At 41.6% G+C, this 20817-nt stretch overlaps 2 protein-coding genes and 1 non-coding gene across 4 annotated transcripts in view; all 3 read left to right on the top strand.

Annotated features, from left to right (window-relative positions):
• Nucleotides 1-9305, top strand: part of LOC132391137 (NACHT and WD repeat domain-containing protein 2-like) — a 67334-nt gene extending 58029 nt beyond the window's left edge. For both annotated transcript variants that reach the window (XM_059963953.1, XM_059963954.1), the window contains one exon: nt 1597-9305. In XM_059963953.1, the coding sequence (XP_059819936.1) occupies nt 1597-5367 (3771 nt within the window). In that variant the 3' untranslated portion in view covers nt 5368-9305. The remainder of the gene's footprint in view (nt 1-1596) is intronic.
• A 1968-nt stretch (nt 9306-11273) lies between these two features.
• rps3 (ribosomal protein S3) lies at nt 11274-19449 on the top strand. The gene is made up of 7 exons (XM_059963955.1): nt 11274-11420; nt 11602-11732; nt 14978-15071; nt 16752-16846; nt 17591-17778; nt 18449-18651; nt 19298-19449. Exons 1-6 carry the CDS (start codon nt 11391-11393, stop codon nt 18646-18648), a joined length of 738 nt encoding a protein of 245 aa, XP_059819938.1. The 5' UTR covers nt 11274-11390; the 3' UTR covers nt 18649-18651; nt 19298-19449.
• On the top strand, nt 19068-19216 carry LOC132392042 (small nucleolar RNA SNORD15). The gene has a single exon (XR_009511420.1). It is a non-coding gene; the product is annotated as a small nucleolar RNA SNORD15 (small nucleolar RNA).
• Nucleotides 19450-20817: the final 1368 nt, after the last annotated feature.

Below are 20817 nucleotides of genomic sequence, written 5' to 3'. Positions count from 1 at the left end.
ATTCCTTCTTCCAAAGTATATGATCATATACTTTCATACACTGTATTCCATCTGCCACTTCTTTGCCCGTTCTCCTAATCTGCCCAAGTCCTTCTGCAGGCTCCCTGCTTCTACCCACTACCAGCCTCTCTACTTAGCTTAGTAATTTCTGCAAACCTGGCCACAAAGTCATCAATGTCAGCTGGATCATTAACATATAACATGAAATGTGGCAGAGGCACAAGAGTGTCTCTTTGTGGAACACCACTAATCACATACAGTCAATCAAAAAAGGCCCCCTTTATTCCCACTCATTGTCTCCTGTCAGTCAGCCAATCTTCTATCCATGCTAGTATCTTTTTTTGTAATACTATGAGCTTTTATTTTGCTTAATAGCCTCATATGCGGCACCTTCTGAAAATCCAAGTAAATAACATCCACTGACTCTCTCCTCCCTATCCTGCCTGTTATTTCCTCAAAGAATTCCACCAGGTTTGCAGGGGAGGATTTTTCCTGAAGGAAACCATGCTGATTTGGTCCATTTCATCATGTGCCTTTAAGTACTCTGAAACATCATCCTGAATAATGGACTCCAACACCATGCCAACCACTGAAATCTGAAATCTGAAGAACTCTGAGGAAAAGCTACCATGTGAAATATCCTGCTCCAGCAATATCCAAACCAAGAATATCTGTTTGTACAAAATCAGACTAGAAGCCATCTGCAAATAAGTACCCTTGAATACAATTGTGTACAGACATCTAATGAAAAGAGTGATGTTAGTTATTAGTCACAGGAATGCTGTGATTTTATTCTGCTGGCACAGAAGAGGTTAAAATAATACTCAGAATATACAGATTGAAACAAGTCCTTAGCATTCCCTTCCATTCTCAAACCAGTTCATTTGCCCTTCCCATAATCCTTCAACTCTTACTTTCTTAATCCATTTTTCATCGAAATCCTCAATGTTGATTGAATTTCTATATTAGACCATAATATATAGGAGCAGAATTAGGCCATTTAGCCCATCAAGTCTGCTCTGCCATATCGTAATGGCTGATCTAATTTTCCTCTCAGCCCCAGATAGGGGAATCAAGGGATATGGGGACAAGGCAGGGACTGGGTATTGATAGTGAATGATCAGCCATGATCTCAGAATGGCGGTGCAGACTCGAGGGGCTGAATGGTCTACTTCTGCACCTATTGTCTATTGTCAATCTCCTGCTTCTCCCCTCGACCCTTCATGCCTTGACCAATCAAGAATTTATCAACCTCTGATTAACCCCTTAACCCTGCAAATTATTTTTACAGCTTTATAGTTCTAAAGGAGTTCCCTAAACCCTTTGTCTTTAATCCCTTCTGTTTGGTTATTAATCTGTACCGTCTCCTCTGTGGTGTTTAGTATCTTCATGTATCACTTGTCCCTCCCTTTGCCTTATTTTGGTTTATTCTGTATTTCTCTCAGGTTACTAAAGATATTTCAATATTTTACACAACTATTTATTTGTTCCATTTCTCTGCAAATAACCAACAACATGGGGCTACCAATATGCAGCTTGAGAAATAATAAATGTAAATATAATGACAACATAATTTCTTTCATGTTTCCTTTTCAGATACGTTCATGGCTGAATAAATGCGATCCGGTGATAGTTGGCCGCTTCCTCTCGACAGGCCTCAGAACCTCCTTCTGGAATGCCCTGATTGGAATCTGTCACCAGATCGCTGTGAGCTACCACAAGCCTGTGCCAGAATATTCTGACAGCTCTGAAGAACTAGTGAACTGTTTTGTGAACCTTTTAGAGTTGTCATCTGAACTGTATCCCTTGATAATAATGATCGATGGTGTTGATCAGGTCTCAGAGGCTGATAATGCCAGAACCTTATGGTGGCTTCCAAATCTTCTGCCACCCTTTACCAGGTTAATTGTTTCCATCACTAATAAGACATATGAAATGACACGAGAAGGCACATTGCTGCACCCAAATGCAGCGTACTTTCTTGAACTAAAGCCGAGGGAAAGAAAGGAATGCAACAAAGTTCTCACACGAACTCTGCTTTCCTCCAGCAGAAGGATTACATCTGGGCAGCAGATTTACGTGAATGCAGCACTGGACCAGTGTTCTCTTCCACTTTATGTTAAGTTGCTTTATAATGAAGTGCTATGTTGGACGTCTCATGATGATGTTAATGACCAGACTTTAGGAAGAACTGTTCACGACAATATTGATCGACTGCTTAAAAGGCTTGAAAGGAAGCATGGGGAAGGCTTGGTTTCCAGAGTTCTGGGTTATGTAACACTTGCAAATTCAGGACTTAGTGAGGTTGAACTGCTGGATATTTTGTCACTTGACAACCACGTGATAAGAGACTTTTGGCCTCAAGATGCTTTGCCAGTCTCACTGAAGGTACCATATTATACATTAGCAAGATTACGAGAGGATTTGAGAGGATTTTTAGTGGAAAGGCCACACAACGGAGTAAAGATGCTCTTCTGGGCAAACAGACATTTTCCACTGGTCATTAAGAGGTGCTACCTCCAGAACTGGGACACCGTACAACAGATGCACAGTGTTATGGTGGAATATTTTTATGGTCGATGGTCCAATGGAAGAGCAAAGCCATTTTCTGTCTCTCTGTTGCAACAGAGCCCAATAAAGTATCAACAGGTGCATCGGGGGACTTCAGAGCACAAGCCTTTGACGGAAAAGTACGTTGACAGGCAGCAGCCTTCACAGCCTTGGCTTTTTCATTTCCAGACTCCTTTAGAAGACCATTGTCCAGTCTTTGCAAATCTTAGAAAAGTTGAAGAGCTGCCTTATCATTTGAGGAGGATTGGAAAGCTGCAAGAATTATATTTTAATGTGCTAACTTCATTCGCATCCCATCTGGCGATGATTAAAGCTGGCCATTTGGTTCAACTGATAACTGAGCTGGAAGAGAATATTCAGACGTTAAACCGAAGGGGTGTCAGATTCTTGGCAACAGTTCTAAAGAGTGCATTTTGTCTGCTGCAGAAATCCCCTGAACAACTTCCAATGGTTGTTCAGGTGAGGGTTCTACCATTTGCAGGATGCTTCCCACAACTGTTCAGTTTTCTAATGCAAGCTTATAAAGAAGGGTTTCAGCACAATGCCATTGCTGTGCTACACAGTCCAGTAATTACTGTGCCAAGAGTGCACACCTCTCTGTGTACCTCCGACTTCTCTGCAGCAACTGATATCATAGAAATCCAGTCACAATCTGCAGTTCTTGTAACTCTGGAAAGCGGCTCTGTATACACTTGGAACCCAGATTTCCAAACAGCTCAGGAACGAATAAGCACTAATGGCGTTAAGGTTTCAGGAGCTAGAGTATCCCATGGCGACCAGTTCCTTGTACTAGCGACTGAACGTAGCACGATGTTAGTCTACGATTTTTCCCAGCTAACCCTGCTCTACGAAGCTGAAGTGAGAAGAGCAGTTGACGGTGGCATAGCAAAAGTTCTTCAGCCAGTCAGCGGCTTTGCCTTATGCAATACAAACGTGGTGGTCTGGTTTGACAGTAGCGTAGTAGTGAGGCTCTTTAATCTTAACTCTCATCACACAATCAGGCAGCTGAACTGCCAACATAATGTTCAGTGTATTTCCTTTTCTAGTGATGGAACCTATGCACTGTGTGGACAATTGAAGAGCACAGTTACAATATTCAACATTCACACTGGTTGCCAGGTAGCCACAGTTGCTTCTGAACTCGAGGACACACCTGTATATTCCATTTTCCTGAGTGCTTCCAATGAAGAAACCTATGTTGTGGACAAGATTGGAAATAAATTTGTTTGGGACACAGAGAACCTGACTGAGCCAAGTCTTCAGGAGAGTATTATTTGTTCAGATAATGAAGATGAACTTCTCAATGTTGAATTTTTGTCCCATTCCCTCTTATTGTGCAAGATGTCTTGTATTGAAGTCTGGGACACATTGAATTGGAATGTGTCAGACTTGTTCAAACCTCCAAAAAATGAACATTTTATCCAAGCCATATTGTCACTAGATTGCCATTGGATTTTAGCTGTCATCAGTGGTTCCGAGGCCTTATTTGTGTGGAAGAGAGAGACAGGACAGTGTGTTCTAATGCTTGAGAACAGATTTGGTACACCATTGAGATTAACCAAGTGCATTACACAGAAGTCTTTGGTATCATTCACTTCAAAGGGATATGCCTTATCCTGGGACTTCGATTGCATAAATAGAGTCTCAGCTCTAGCGAAGGCAGAAAAGGCCATACAATCAGTTCTCCTTTCGAAAGAAGGGAAGTATTTTTATACCTCTGATGGTACCAGCGTCATACTCAAATGGAGCCTGACTTTCTGTCAAATTGAGGCTACCTTTACACATGCCAACCTCATTAAACACTGCGCTCTTACAAGGACAGGGGCCACCCTGGTAACTGCAGATGTCAGCGGTGACCTTTATGTCTGGGACACGAAAACTGGTGAAAACTTCCACAGGATCAGATACAGCATTGTGACGCAACTGTTGGTGACACCAAACGATCACTCTGTGGTGTCACTCTGTGAAGGCTCCACTTCTAAGGTCTGGAATTTGTCCAATGGGCACGTTGTCTGTGATATTCACGTACCCTTAAAGAAGGCAACGATTATGCCAGAAAGCACGTTTGTTTTAGGTCTTCATCAGTATTGTCTCCTCGCTGTCAGCTTGTGGTCAGGTGGCATAGTCAAGAGATTTGAATGTGTTGACAAGTCTAATATTGTTGCCTTCCAAACACTGAAAGATTATCCAGACTACATTTTGCTCATTACATCTTCTGGATGCATGTACACCTGGAATGTGGCAGAGGAAACGTTTTGCCAGCAGGTCCAGCTCCCAATCAAGTTCTCCAAACCCCTGGATAACTTTCAGGTTTCTGATAGTGGGAGCATTGCAATAATGTCAGCTATCACTAAGAGTATCAACGTCTTGGACATCCTACAAGGAAAAATGTGTGTTATTAGTACTGAGGGAGATATCTTTAATCAGCAATTAACAAGAGATGGTCAATATGTTGTTTACATAGATTACAGAGACTCCTGTAGTTGTGACTTTCATTCCAGTCCAACACTTAACATTGTTCGAACAACAGATGGAAAAAATATTGGATCCTGCCATTTGTGTAAAATTCCCTCCAGTATTCTTGTCTGTGAACATGATTTAAATATTTTAGTTGGTTTTGAAGACGGGAGTGTTGGAATATATGCAGTTGTTGACAATCCTGGTTCTGAGAACAAAATTAAAAGCCAACTGACAGAGATGATCAAAGGTGAATATTACCCTGAAAACAAAAATTGGTACTTTAAAGACTTACCTGATGCTGTTTGGGTAGATTCAGTCAATGAATATTCACAATAACTGCTTTGCATGCTGGATGAGTAGATAGTGCCAGTCCCTTAGTCTTTTCCATTTGTTGGACAACACAAAAGATTTATGTCTGAACTGTTCAGATAAATATACTGCAGGAATACTCTGAAAATGATTTTTTGCTTGACAAATCAACTGTACTTAGTAGCAGGCTTTCAAAAAGAAAATTACGAAGAATGATTAGTGACATCCAAATGTGACCAGTTTCTCAATTCTGTGGAAAATGAAGCCTTCTGATTTTTCTATAAAGCACTGGGCACATGGACTTAATGTGCTCAGAGTATATTTTATTATGTATTAATAACTTTATAAGTGATTGCAGAGATTCTGTCTACCTGCTGAAATACACTGAGAAGAGTAATGTAATTCTCACCATTTCAAAAACAATTTATTTTCAGAGCAAACATGAGGCATTTATTAAGTAAATTTTGCAATAATATCTGCAAGAAATTCAGAAGGAGGCTGCAACAGTATGGTGTGGAGGATGTCTATTTTATTAATAGAGCCCATTGGCCCACTTAGTCCATTGCCAAACTATTTTTCAGCCTAGCCCATCCTTGCACCTTGATCATAGCCCTCCATACCCCTCCCATCCATGTATCTATTCAAATTTCTCTTAAATGTTTAAATCAAACCTGCATCCACCACTTACACTGGCAGTTCGTTCCACACTCTGTGAAGAAGATCCCCCATGTTCCCCTTAAGTATGTCAACTTCCACTCTTAACCCATGACCTCTAGTTCTAGTCTCACCCAACCTGAGTGGAAAAGGCCTGCTTGCATTTACCCTGTCTATAACCCTCATAATTTTGTATAGCTCTATCAAATCGCTCCTTATTCTCCAATGCTGTAGGAAATAAAGTCCTAATCTATTCAATCTTTCCCTATAACTCAGGTTCTCAAAACCTAGCTGTTATGCTTTGTAACTCCAAAAAAAAATGAAAGGAAAACATAGTAAGTTAATTGGATTAGACATTGGCTTTGTGGGAGATCGGTAGTTGATAGTTGCCTGTCTGACTGGAGGCCTGTGACTAGTGGAGTGCCGCAGGGATTGGTGCTGTGTCCAATCACATGCAAGAGAAAATCTGCGGATGCTGGAAATCCGAGCAACTCACACAAGTGCTGGAGGAACTCAGCAGGCCAGCCAGCATCTATGGAAAAGAGTAAACAGCTGACATTTTTTTCCAACATTTTGCATTTGTGGTTCAGTCCATTGTTATTTGTCATCTACTTCAACAGTCTGGATGATAATGTGCTTAACTGGATCAGCAAATTTGCAGGTGACACCAAGATAGGTAGTGGACAGTGAGGAAGACTATCATGGCTTGCAGCAGGATCTGAACCAGCTTGAAAAATGGGCTGAAAAACGGCAGGTAGAATTTAATGCAGACAAATGAGAGCTGCTACACTTTGGTGGGACCAACCAGGGTAGGTCTTACACAGTGGGCAGTAAGGTATTGAGGAGTGTGGTAGAACAAAGGTCCTTAAGTCACTGAAAGTGGTGCCACAGGTAGATAGGATTGTAAAGAAAGCTTCTGGTACATTAGTCTTCATAAATCAAAGTATTGAGTACAGGAGATGGGATGTTATGTTGAAGTACAAGACATTGGTCTAGACTTATCGTGTTCATACATATACTGTATGGTTCATGTCTTGGTAAACCCATTTATACTGTAACCATTGTTTATGTCTTTTTTCATCTGTAATGGAATGTGTATGTTTGTAATTTCTTTATTAATATATCATTTGTATTTTGTCCATATTATTATGAATAATAAAAAGATTGAGAAGGGAAAAAAAAAGACATTGGTGAGGCCTAACTTGAAGTACTATGTGCAGTTTTAGTCACCTACCTGTAGGGAAGAAGTAAATAACATTGAAAGAGTGCAGAGAAAATTTACAAGGATGTTGCTGAGTCTGGAGGACCTGAGATATATGGAAAGATTGAATTGGTTAGGACTTTATTCCTTGGAATGTAGAAGATTGAGAGGAAGTTTGATAGAAGTATCCAAAATTATGAGGGGTATAGATAGGGTAAATGCAAGCAAGCTTTTTCCACTGAGGTTGGGTGGGACTACAACCAGAGGTCATGGGTTAAGAGTGAAAAGGGAAAAGTTTAAGGGGAACATGAGGGGAATCTTCTTCACTCAGAGAGTCATGAGAGTATGGAACGAGCTGCCAGCACAAGTGGTGCATGCAAGCTTGATTTCAATGTTTAAGAGAAGTTTGGGTAGGTACATGGATGGTAGGGGGTACGGAGGGCTATGGTCCCAGTGCAGGTTGATGGGAGTAGGCAGTTTAAATGTTTCAGCATGGACTGGATGGGCCAAAGGGCCAGGTTCTGTGTTGTATTTTTCTATCACTCTACGACACAAGCTAGGAAAATGTGTCTAGTTTTACTGTAGCGAGGGATGCAGGTATGACATGGTGGCGTAATAATGAATGCCATTCACCTACTTCCTACATATAAACCATAATGAATTATGTGAACAAAGATTAAACGATATATTTACAATATTGCTCAAATATTACTGAAATATGAAGTACATTCCTCCCTGCTTAGCTATAAACTCCAACTCACTATAAAGTGCATCTCAACTCAAATCTATAATTTATTTTTCTGTAGTTATATCTATCTTCATGTGGGTGTGTGTGTGTGTATATATACACACACACACACATATACACACTCACATATATTCAGTATACTATGCAATACATCTGCTATATAGATAACCAGAGCATTGTAAATTTTAAGTTGTCCCATTCAGGCCTAAAGATTTCATCGTTGTAGAGGATTTCTTAATCTTGTGAGATAATGTCTTCCCTGACTCTGGGGGTGGAGGGGGGTAGTCACTCTGTTTGGCAGGTGAAACTTGTGAAATAATCTCAGGTTCTGGGGTTTCCACTGTCTTGGTTGTAGGAGGTGACTCTGGGACTGCAGGAAGTGGTTCTGACAGCTCTGGAAACCTTTCTCTAACAATTGACTCTGCTCTCCTCAACTGGTGATGTCTCCAGATGAGATGCAATCTCCTCTCTGCAGGAGAATGATCCAGTTCTGTCTTTAATCATTTCAACTACCCATTTATTTTCAGCTCTCTGGTCCCTCGCTAGGACTGCTTGTCCCATAATGAAACATCGCACCTCCTTGTTTGAGAAGCCCTTAATTTGACTCAGCTATTGGTCCTGCATACTCCTCCTGAGACTGGGTTTGAGGAGATCCACGTGTGAGAGCAAGGGGTGACCCAGGAACAGCATAGCAAGTGAGTTGTTGGTTGTGTATTGTGTTGCACTTGCCATTTTCTGGATGAGTTTGCATCCTGAACAGTGCACGGCAAGCTGCTCGATCTGCTGATCTATCCCTGGCCACCAGACAGAGCTTCAAGCCAATGCTTCCGTTTCGAACACGACTAGATGACCGGTACGAAGTTCCTCCATCACTTTAGCATTACAGACAGGCTTCACTGGACAAAGTGAATGGAGGTCCCAGGACTGGACACCATCTATTCCAGCCGACTCAGGAGGAAAGCAATCAGTATAACCAGAGACACTACTAACCCCGGCTACTCCCTGTTTGACCCGCTGCCGTCCAGCAAAAGGTTCAAGACACTAAAAGCCAGAACAAATAGACTGAGGAACAGCTTCTACCCCAGAGCTGCGGCCTCCATCACACCACTCCCACGGAACAATGACTGAAACTGTGAGCACACACAAGGACTCAAATACTTGCACTAACGGCACTTTGGGCATTACTGTGATATTCTGGTGCTGCTGTAACTTATTTTATGCCACTTATCTGTTTAATACTGTTTTTCTAGTACTATCTTGTTTTTATCTACCGCTTTATTTAACTGCCTGAGAGGAACCTAAACAGAGTTTCATTGTACCTATGTATAATGACAATAAAGATCATCCAATTCAAAATCATAATATGTGAGTACAGTGTCTGTTGTCACCATTTCCTTTACATTTTGGACAGCCACCTCACATTGCTTCGTGATCTGCAGTAATGAGTTCAAGGGATGGAGCACAGTAGCCAGGTTTAGCAGAAACCTATTACAGGAATTGACAAATATTAAAAAGGACTGCAAATGTGGCATGCCCTGGGGCCTTGGGCATCCAGCACTGCTCAAGTTTTCTCAGCAAACTCACATAAACCGTGTGCGTCGATGGTATGACCACAGTATGTGATGCTTGGTGTAAAGAAATCACGCTCGTTGTTTCACACTCTTCATAATCTTCAAATCTATTTAACGCTGTATTGAGATTTTTTTCATCCTCACCAGTAACGATGTCATCCAGGTAAGACTGGATTTTTGGAGGTATCATGCAATAAAGAAATCTGTTTTAGATTAAAGATGCCTTCTCAGTCAATGTACCACATTTGAAATTTAATTAGTTAAATGTAAACTACAAAAGTTGGAGCTGATTTACCTAGACGTAGACCAGTAGATATCACCACATTGGCTAGCATGGATACACAAGTTAGAGAATGAGCAGAAAATAAAAAAGGAACATTACTAATATGATAGTTTACATCAATGCTATTCATTGTTTGCATGTAAACCCAATCCTCCAACCACGAAAAGAAAAGGCAAGCAACATCAGTGTCCTCTTCCAGACTAACAGCTCTAGAACTAAGGCCCCATTTATTCTCCGTCAGCTACATTAAAAAGGCTGGAGCAGTCACATATCTGATTTTAGACTCCCCTGACAGCCGCTCTGCTCTGAGCTCTGTGGTTGGAGGAGAATACAAGGCAGACCAAGGAATAGATTCAGAACTGTGATCAAATCCTCCTTGGAAAATGGAGTGCAAATTTATTGCCAGTCACCCACATGCATATGTACCACCAAACGTAACAACGTGTCTCCAGGCCAGGTGCATGACACAGTACATATAACTCACACGCAACACATGAAGTTATATCACAACAAATTTTTAAAAATTCCAGAAGATTGACGTTTAGCATAGAATGCATTTACAGCATAAGTCAAAAAGTAAGTAGTAAAATGCCACTGACGTTTCATAGAATTGATCATGTGCCGACTGGTTTAATTTGGCATCATGCTCAGTGGATGCACCATATTGGAGCAGACATTATGTCTGTGCTGAGCATGATACATAATTATACTAACCCCTTCTTTTCCTGTTTTGAACTGTTCTTTCTTTGTGCTCACTGTCTTCTAGGTTTCTATGGTCCATAACCACTGTGCTCTGCTTATACAGAGGCTACGAATGCCAGATCCAAAGAAAACTCAGCAGATCCAGCAGCATATATGGAGGGGAAGCGAATTGTCAACATTTTGGGATGAAACCCTGTGTCAGGACTGCGTAATCCCATTCATGTTGCTCGGCCAGCTGAGCTATCTGGAATTGTTAACACAAGAGACCTGGTGGCTGCTCAGAATCTAGAGCAATTCACACAAAATGCTAGAGAAACCTAACAAGTCAATGACTACCTATCCAGGAGAATGAACAGCCAAATATCCTGGCCCAGAACATCGGCCACCATAGATGCTGCCTGACTTAATGAGCTTCTCCAGCATTTTGTGTGTGTTGCTCAAGGAGATTGTTAATTGTTGATGATATAATGCACCCTGTCATTGCTCTTCCTTTACTGTGAAAGGTTAACTTTACTCATAATATATACGCCTACATAAAACACGATGCAAAAACTTTTTACATTCTCAGTGTCATTTGGTCAATGCATTCAGTAGTGTTGACACTTATTTTTTAAAATTCGCCACACATGTGTTTCTCATTTCTACCAACCTCAAAGTACTTGTGATCAGAATAATCGGTCCGCACCGCACTTTTCAGTACATGCAGCAACTGCAAGACCGGTTATTGAAAATAAAACTACAAAGACCATAAAGCCAAGCGTCAGTGCGCTCGCCCCAAGTGGGCCGTCCTTCTTTCCCATTGGCGGAAATCTTTCGGCGGAAGTGTTAACCCTGTTAAATCACTTCCGCTGGGACGACCTCTTCCTTTTTGCCGCGGAGCCTCGACGGAAGATGGCGGCGCAGATCTCGAAGAAGCGAAAGGTGAGGCTGGGAAGGTGGGTCCGTGACCGATTAGCGGCGACAATTCCGGCTTGGGATGCTCCCATGCGGGTGTCCACCGACGTTGGTGGCCGGACGGTGTGTCGATGATGTGTGATGTTGTAGGATGGATGAGGATCGTCTGCCAGAGTCTTTAACATGGCGCCTGTTGTCTGTCTTTTAGTTCGTGGCGGACGGGATCTTCAAGGCCGAGCTTAATGAGTTCCTGACCCGCGAGTTGGCCGAGGACGGCTACAGCGGCGTGGAGGTGCGCGTCACCCCAACCCGGACCGAGATCATCATCCTGGCCACCAGGTAAAAGGCCGCGTCTGTGACTCCGGTCCCGGCCGCCGCAACTTCTGGTGAGGATGGGGCCGGGAGCCCTGTGGTTCCTACAAGTGGTCGCACACCTGAAGCTGCAGCTTCAGGTGAGAAATGAGGCCCAATACGCTGATACACAGAGTTACTCAGTTACTTAAAGTGGTGATGCTTCTGCAACTTCAGTGGGGATTGGACTGGACACCCTGTGGGCCACAACTTTACAGAAATGGGTCACTGGGCTTCCTGCAGTTAGTTCTGAAGCTGCTTCTATTAGCCCTTAATCCAAATAGGTTCATGGGGGTTGTTTTCCAGATATGTATATCCCCACACTGCAACTGTAGTTATATTAGAGCTGAATGAGAATGGAATTATTTACTATGTTGTATTTGGGAATATTATCTAGTCATAGAAACATAGAAAACCTACAACACAATACAGGCCCTTCAGTCCACAAAGTTGTGCCGAACATGTCCCTACCTTAGAAATTACTAGAATTCCCCATAGTCCTTTATTTTTCTAAGCTCCATGTACCTATCCAAAAGTCTCTTAAAAGACCCTATAGTATCCACCTCCACCACCATTGCCGGCAGCCCATTCCATGCATTCACCACTCTGGAGTAAAAAGACATCTCCTCTGTACCTACTCCTCAGTATCTTAAACCTGTGTCCTCTTGTGGCAACCATTTCTGCCCTGGGGAAAAAGCCTCTGACTATCCACACAATCAATGCCTCTCATCGTGTATTAGTTAAAATATCTGGTATAGGAAGAGTAGCCAACTAAGCCGAACTGGTATCCTTATTGATAATAGTTTTCACTAGCACTTAAGCTGCACAAAATCTGCAGATGGTTGAAATCTAGATGAAGAGGCAAAATGCTGCAGAATCTCGGGCAGTATAACAGATACTAGAATAACTTGATGCTGAATTGTTTCAGCATGTGTGTTGTTCAGAATTTGTACAGGCATTTACACAATACTGTGTTAAGATTTTTTGTTTCAACTTTGTGACTTGTTAATTTTCAATTATCGAGCTGCAATGTAATTCTGCAACAATTTTCTCAGTACTTGCATAAGGAATGGGAGCTGATGTGGGTCATGCAGACATGAAAATCTGCTCCACAGTTGTGTGCTTTTGTAGTTCCTGACTATTGGCCATACCAGCACTCCCACTGTCGCCCTCAGTTAGCATATAGTTCTGAATTCAGTTGATCTACTTGTCTACTTCATTTGAGAAAGTACAAGCTCATTGGCAGCAGGAATTGAACCCAATTATGTTTGCTGGCACTGTAAAGTGTTAGAGAAGCTGGTCGAAGTTGATTGAAAGGGGACACTTGTAAGGAAGATGGTACAGTACACTGCTGTGCCTGGAGTTTCTGGGACTATTGGGAAAGGAAGATGAGGCAACTGTGGCTGACAAAGGAAGTCTGAGGCTGCATAAAAGTAAGGGTTTGCAGTACACCAAAAAAATATTGGGGAGCTGGAGGATTTGGAGCGTTTGAAACACAACAGAAGGCAACCATGAACAATAAGGTGAGAAACAGTGAAAGCAACAATATGAGAGGATATAGAAAGGTTTTTTCAGATGTATAGAGTAAAAGAGTGGTCATCAGACTGCTGGAGAGGTAGTAAAATGGAACGAATTGAAGGAAGTATTCTGCATCTGTCTTCACTAGAAGGCACCAGCAACATGTCAGGAATTAAAGCCAGGACAAAGTGAATGTAGAATCATTAGGGACACTGAAACGTTAATGTCACTCCGCTCTTTTAAGAAAGGAGGGAGGCAAAGGGCAAGGAATCGTGGATCAGCTAGTCTGACTTCAGTGGTTGGCAAGATGTTAAGAAGAGCCCATCATTAAGGATGGGGTAATAGTAGGAAGGCTAGAGAGGAGAGTCAGTGGACTTTGTGTATTTGGATTTTCAGAAGGCCTTTGACAAGGTGCCACACATGAGGCTGCAAAACTAAATACTACCAAGTACTAAATACTACATAGTACTACCAAGAAAAAGACGAACCGGTTTGGAAGATTGGCTAACTGGCAGAAGGCAAAGAATGGAAATAGAGGGCCCTTTCTAGTTAGCTGCCATTGACTAGTGGTATTCCACTGGGTTCAGCAGTTTTCTCTTATGGGTGTTACAGGTTAATGTTCTGGGTGACTAAATTGGTTGTTTTGTAGCCAAGTTTACAGACAGGTGGAGGGGCAGGAAATGTTGAAACAGTCTGCAGAAGGACTGGGACAGAATAGGAGAATGTGCAGAGAACTTGCCTAATTCTGCTTCTGTGACTTGTGTCTCAGCTAAGCATCTGTGTAAGTGATTCGTAAAGTTCAAAATAAATTTATTATCGTGGTACACAAGTCACCATTTACAATCCTGTGATTCATTTTCTTGTGGGGAATCTCAGTAAGTTCAAGAAACAATAGAATTGGTGGCAGACTGCAGTCAACAAGGCAAACAAGTGTGCAATAAAAAAAACTGCAAGTACAGATAAATAGCAAGAATGAAGTATCCTTGAAAATCAGTCCAAATCAGTGAGGCAGGTGAGTGAAGTTAATCCCCTTTGATTCAATAGCCTGATGGTTATGAGGTAATAACTGTTCCTGGACCTGTTGGTACACATTCTGAGGCTCCTGTGTGAGAAGAGTTCACGGCCTGGGTGATGGGTGTCCTTGATGTCTGGTGTAATAAATGTAGCAAAAGATGTTTCCATTGTCTGATTTTTGCTGCCATCTTTGGCAGTCCATCACGGGTATTACTCACTCTCTTTCAAGAAAGCTTTCCTTAAAATATTAAAGTTCCTCTCACCTTGGTTTTGATATGCCGACTGGGGAAAGGATTCTGCGCACTGTATCTGGGCCTTTTTGTATTCTTTTATTCACTTCAGGGAAAAGAGACCGCATCCAATCTCTCCATAAGTTTTCTGATCTAGGCAACATCCTGGTGAATCTCCTGTGCACATTGTACAGTGCAGTCACACCTTTCCTGTAATGTGGTAGCCGGAGCTACACAGAATAATCCCAATCTGTGTCGTAAAGTTGCAACACAGCATCCCAACTTTTACATCTCTATGCCCTGGACATATGCTCTATGAAACATGCTGCCTTCATCCTATCAACCTGTGTTGAAAATTTCAAGCTTGAATAAGACTGTAAAGGTGAATAGTGTATGAATATTTTTATTACTGTGCTTTGGAAAATCCAAGATTACTTGAAAGTAACCAGTAGTGATTGGTTAATTTCTCAGGACTCAGAATGTGCTTGGTGAGAAAGGTCGCCGAATCCGTGAGCTGACTGCAGTGGTTCAGAAGAGATTTGGTTTCCCTGAAGGAAGTGTTGAGGTAAGTTGAAGCCTGGGGATCTGAAGGGACTTGGTGTCACTTTTACTGTTTAACATGGTGTCCTGGCTCAGTTGCCTGAAGCAGTGTTTTCTCTCTTGATGCCTTCTATGATGTTAGATGACGAGTCAGATGGGAGCGTGACTTGTGTCAGGATTCCTGATGCAGTTGGCATGTTCTATGCTGCTGATTTTGGGGTCCTGAACAATGTGCCCTTTGATGACTCAGGCATTTGTCTGAGGAGGTTTCAGTGCAGAAGTTGTGTGTCTTAATGGAAGACTGCCGTTAAGTTTTTGATGATTCTGGGAAAATTTGAGGTGATGCATTTTGACAAAGGACAAATATTCAGTAAATGGGCAGATACTAGGGTGTGGAGGTGGGGGGGGTTTGCATAGGGGCATTGGCATGTCTATAGATCCTTAAGCATAGAGAAATATGTCAAAATGTGGATTAAAAGATTTTCACAGTGCTTTGTTATCTAAAGCCTAAGGTATGAGAATGGAGGTGGGGATGCTAAAACCATGTAACAAATAGTTTTACCTTGCTGTAACTTGAGTATTGCATAAAGCTCCTGTACCACCTTAAAGGAGAAGTTGCAGAAGAGAATTGCTGAAAATTTTTGGTATGATTTAAATTTAGATAAGTGAGCAGAATTTTCTATGATGGGTAGTGGAATGTTTTATTAAGGTGCATAAATTGGGTGGCTTTGATAAATCGGAAGAACCAGTTGACCTCAGCAGGTGGATCAAAAGCCAGCGTGGCATTCATTGTTTGTAAAATTCGCCTGCAGTGAGAAAGTAATGTTCCCGGTGGGTAGTAATGGTCTGTGTCATGTTCCCTGAAAAGGGTGGTAGCAACAGAAATCCTCACATTTAATTATACTTGGATAATGGAATCTATAGCTAGTCTTTAGGATTGAGGAAGTCTTGATTCCACTTGGTTTTGTGGATATTGGGGTTAACTGTGGAATGCTAGACCTCCGAAGGTGACTAGGGTGAGTGGGTGGCTAGCCCTGGTGCTCTCTCTGTTACTTAAGCACATTCTTTGCTCTCGATGCATGGGATTGAGGTTCTCAGTACCACCTGTATGCTCCTCTGTTTTGAGTGATGTGAATTTGGAGGCCTTTGCAGAATTTTTGATGCCAGCCAAGTTTCATAAGCGAGTCAAGGCAGCAATTGCTGCTTCCTGATCAAGTTTGCTGCCAGATCTAAGGTTTATAAAATTCTAGTCCTATCCCTCAATTGACCAAAGGTTGTGGTGGCATATCTCCTCAATGTCTGCCTTCTCCAAAAGGTTGTTCCTGAGACCTGTGAGAAGGTCTATGTTGTAATATTGGAGGTTTGAGTGAGGCAGGTTGGTAGCGAATCTTGATCTTGTGGATGCTGAGTGCAAGGCTCAGCCCTGTGTGCTTTGGTGAACAAGCTGGTGGTATCTTGGAACAGATCTGGAGTGTTGGTACCACTGAGTGAAGAGTTCCCTATTGGTTGTGAATATTAACTCTGTTCCCACAATGTTTTGGAGGTGAGATTGAGGAAAGCAAGGCCTTGTTTCACTCCATTGGGCCAAGTGGGCATGTCTGAGTAGTTTTCATTTTGAAATGCATTGTGCCAATGTTTCATCTGAGCCAAAGTGTTTGCAATGGAATTTAAGCTCTAATGGAATAATGTACATTTTCTTCCCCAGCTCTATGCTGAAAAGGTTGCCACTCGGGGGCTTTGTGCCATTGCACAGGCTGAATCTCTACGCTACAAGCTGCTGGGAGGGCTGGCTGTACGAAGGTAGGATGGTGGTTTCATGCTCACATTTTGTATCAAGTAACATTGAAAATAGATTTCAAGGGCTTGTAAAGAAAGCATCTAATCATATGAGTTTGTATAACCACAAGACTCAAGGTAATTATAAAAAACATTTGGCATAGAGCAGGGGTTTTACGCCATAGGCCCCTACCGTTAACAGGTTGGGAACCTCTGGCTTAGAAGATTGTTAATTCATGCTAACACCAAAGCCTGCTTTGGACTATAAAGGATTGTTGGTGTTAATGTTTGCCTATTTGTTAATCCAGACACGTCCATTTTCAGACCAAGCTTCAGTTCTGGGAAACACATCTTTCTAAATTTTACAGAGTTGTTGTTGGGTCATTGGGGGCTGTTTCAGAAGGCTACTAAAAGTTTGACGTGCAAAACTACAGTGGTGGTTGTTAGGTTTGGTATTGCTTCAAAATAAAGTAAATGATTAGAGTTGTTGATACCATTGATATGTCAGGGTGATTTGTTTTAATTTTTCTGCTAAAGTTGTGAATGACTTAATACAAATAGCCTTAGCTTTGGTATTGTTGCTCATAATCCTTGGACAATGATTAGGGAGCACTGGTCTACTCCCAGATTTGCCATCTGCTCATTCAAAAGGTTCTGGTTATTCCTAGACCACCTGAGTAATCCTGCTTTGGATTATTTTGTAGGTTGAAGTTGCTGTGCACTTTTTTTAATGAAACTGAAAACATGTAATACTTCTTTCCTTTCCAGAGCCTGCTATGGTGTTCTCCGCTTCATCATGGAGAGCGGTGCCAAGGGCTGTGAGGTAGTAGTTTCCGGAAAGCTTCGAGGCCAGAGAGCCAAATCCATGAAGTTTGTCGATGGTCTAATGATCCACAGTGGTGATCCTGTGAACTACTATGTTGATACAGCTGTGCGTCATGTACTGCTAAGACAAGGTGAGCATATCATTCTGTGCCTTGTTTGCTAACATCATTTGTAAAGGACTATAGAATACTTTTAGTTTTCTAAAGATGCAGGCTTAATCTGCTATCCCTGATATTTAGCAGTGTATTTTTCCTCTGACCCCAGGTTTTCATGGAGCCTTCACACAGTCTTCATTGTGTATCATATAGTAGGGGGAAACATTTCTCCCCTTGGTATCCAGTAGGCAGTGGTTAAGGACAATTATGCCCTCCAGCTTTTTAAAAATGCTTTCATGTAGATTTGAAATGAGTTTTCTGAAAAGGCCTGCTGAATATTTTTATTAATTTTGTTGCCAAGGTTACGCATTATCTACAATGAAATGCAGCTTTTAGTAAATGCCACTGGTGAAACTAATTGCATCAAGCTGTGAAATTTAAGATCTGTTCAGGATGTACCTGAATTGTTAATTTGAGCATTACATTGTGCTTACAACTGTGGGTACAAGGGGAAATTTCATTTTTTAAATTAGAGTGAAATAGCACAATTAGGAGAAAAGTGATTATTGAATAGTTATGCAACTTAGAATTTGTCCTGATAAGTTCTTTTTTTCCTGAAGGTAGGCTCTTCAAATATGCTTTAAATGTGTATATTAATCCCCGGTGCCTGTTCCATTCCAACATTGACCCATTTTTTAATTCATAGGTGTATTGGGCATTAAAGTGAAAATAATGCTACCGTGGGACCCAAGTGGTAAAATTGGACCCAAGAAACCTCTCCCTGATCACGTCAGCATTGTTGAGCCCAAGGATGAAATCTTGCCAACTACACCCATTTCAGAACAGAAGGGAGGCAAACCAGAGCAGCCTGTAATCCAACAGCCAGGGCCAGTTCCTACTGCATAATTGGTAAGACATTAACTCCCAGCGCTGGTACTCTGAAGCTCAGTGGAAAGGAGGCAATACTTCACGAGTGTCTTTTTGATACTTTTAATTTTCTACTAGTTCACAGAGAAATATCTGTTTCCAGTGAGTGTTCTCTAGAGCAAAGCTTTGTATTAGCTAGATTTATTGAAGTAGAGCATTTAAAGTAGATTGCGGCTGTTGAAGGTAACCCTTTGCGTTCATTTGAATGTTTCCTTTGGGTAATTGTTGCCACAGTAACAAAACTAGAGTGGAGTGTTTCCTGGTAGAAATTATGAATTTAAATTTGACCATTCTAGTAATTTTGTATGACAGTTATGGTAGTGAGAAATAATGTTGCCACTATAACCCAAACCCCAAGAACAATTTTTATAATCAAATTGCTACAGCATTTGTAAAGCCTTCAGTGATGATATTGATGACGAGTCTGCTAAGACTAGATCTGTCTCCGGATACCTGATCCAGGTAGCATGTTCTGTGCTGCTGTGTATTGAGGTTCCTGAGCACAGTGAGTCTTTTAATTGATGACTGAGGCATTTGTCTGAGAAGGGCTAAACAACAAAATATGTGCATGCTTTTTACAGATTACATATTAAGTACCTCTGATGTTTGCTTTTTATGTTTTTTGCAGGTATGGTATCATCTGAAGGCTAATTTTCTGTAATAATGCAATAAAACAACCAAAAAAAGCTTGTGTTACTTGTTTTAATTTACATTCAACACCAGTGTTGGATAACTAAATTGCAATTGCTGAAACTGCTTCCTCCATGGAAGTCAGGTAGTATTGCATTGCCACTCACTTGTATGATTATCTCATTAACATTAGAGTCCTTTCAGCTTGGATTTTGTAGACTAATTGTATAATTTGAAGGAAGATTAAGAAAATGTTGAGAAATTTCAAATTTATCATGAGGGTACAAATGAAATATTCAACCCTGAGATCCATTTTCTTGTGAGTGATAGGCGTAAATAAAAGGTACGTAAATCAATAAAAGACCATATCCAGCAGGGCAAACTGTACAGAAGAACCCAACGAACTATGCAATTACAAAGACAAAAAAAAGTGATTAAATACTGAGAACATGAGATGAAAAGTGCTTGAAGGTGAGTCCACTTCAGTGACAGGGTGAGTGGTTACCCCTCTGATTCAAGAGCTTGCCAATAGTTGAGGGGTAATGACCTCCTGAACTTGGTGTGGGTCCTGAGGTTCCTGTACCACCTTCCTGTTTTAAAGAGGCTGTCCTGCTCTACCTCCCCTCATGAGGACTGGCTAATGGATCTCTGGTTTCCTCCTCCTGAAGTCAATCAGCTCCTTGGTTTTGCTGACATTGAGAGGTGGCACCACTCAGCCAGATTTTCAGTCTCCTTTCTATATGTTGATTTGACCCCACCATTGACTCTGCCAATGATCGTGGTGTTGCTAACAAATTTAAATATGACACAAGCTATTAGCCTCAGTCATAAAAATAAAGGTGATAGTGATTGAAGTTGAAGAAAAGGTTGCACAAGGGTGTTTTGTGGCCAAAGTTTTGAACTTCTGATTAGTTTTGAGGAGATGGTAGTATTACCTGGCTGTAATCAATAAAGAGCAACCTGATGTATCCCATCTTTGCTGTCCAGACCTTCCAGGGTCGAGTGAAGAGTATCTGCTGTTGACCTATTGGGGCCTAATTGGAGTGGACTAGGCTCCTTCTCATGAGTTGATTTTTTTTTTAGCACCAACCTATCAAAGCACTTGACATTGGATGCAAGTGCTACTGGACAATGGTCATTGAGGCAGGTTACCACATTCTTAGATGCCACCAGTGTAATTAAATAGGTGGGTTCCTTGGACTGCTGAAGTGAGTGGTAATCGGTGAACTCTCCAGGCAGTTGATCAGCACAGGTCTTTAGTACTTGGTCAGGTACCCTATCTGGGCTGGATGATTTCTGTGAATTCACCATCCTGAAGGATGCTCTCATGTTGACCTCAAATGGAAATCACAGGGTCGTCGAGGGCTATGGGAGTTGGTGAAGGTGCCTCCATTTTATCATATGCTGTTAAATGGTGATTCAACTGTTCAAAAGTACAAGCTAGAGTACTGTAATTTCAGCTATCAAATACACTAGCTGCTGGGATTGCAAACTTGTTGCTTGGTCAAATGAGATTAT

Source organism: Hypanus sabinus, chromosome 3 (genome assembly GCF_030144855.1).
Source record: "Hypanus sabinus isolate sHypSab1 chromosome 3, sHypSab1.hap1, whole genome shotgun sequence".
Taxonomy (NCBI): Eukaryota; Metazoa; Chordata; class Chondrichthyes; order Myliobatiformes; family Dasyatidae; genus Hypanus; species Hypanus sabinus.
The sequence above is the reverse complement of the archived record's forward strand: the minus strand, read 5'-3'. Positions and strand labels throughout refer to the sequence as shown.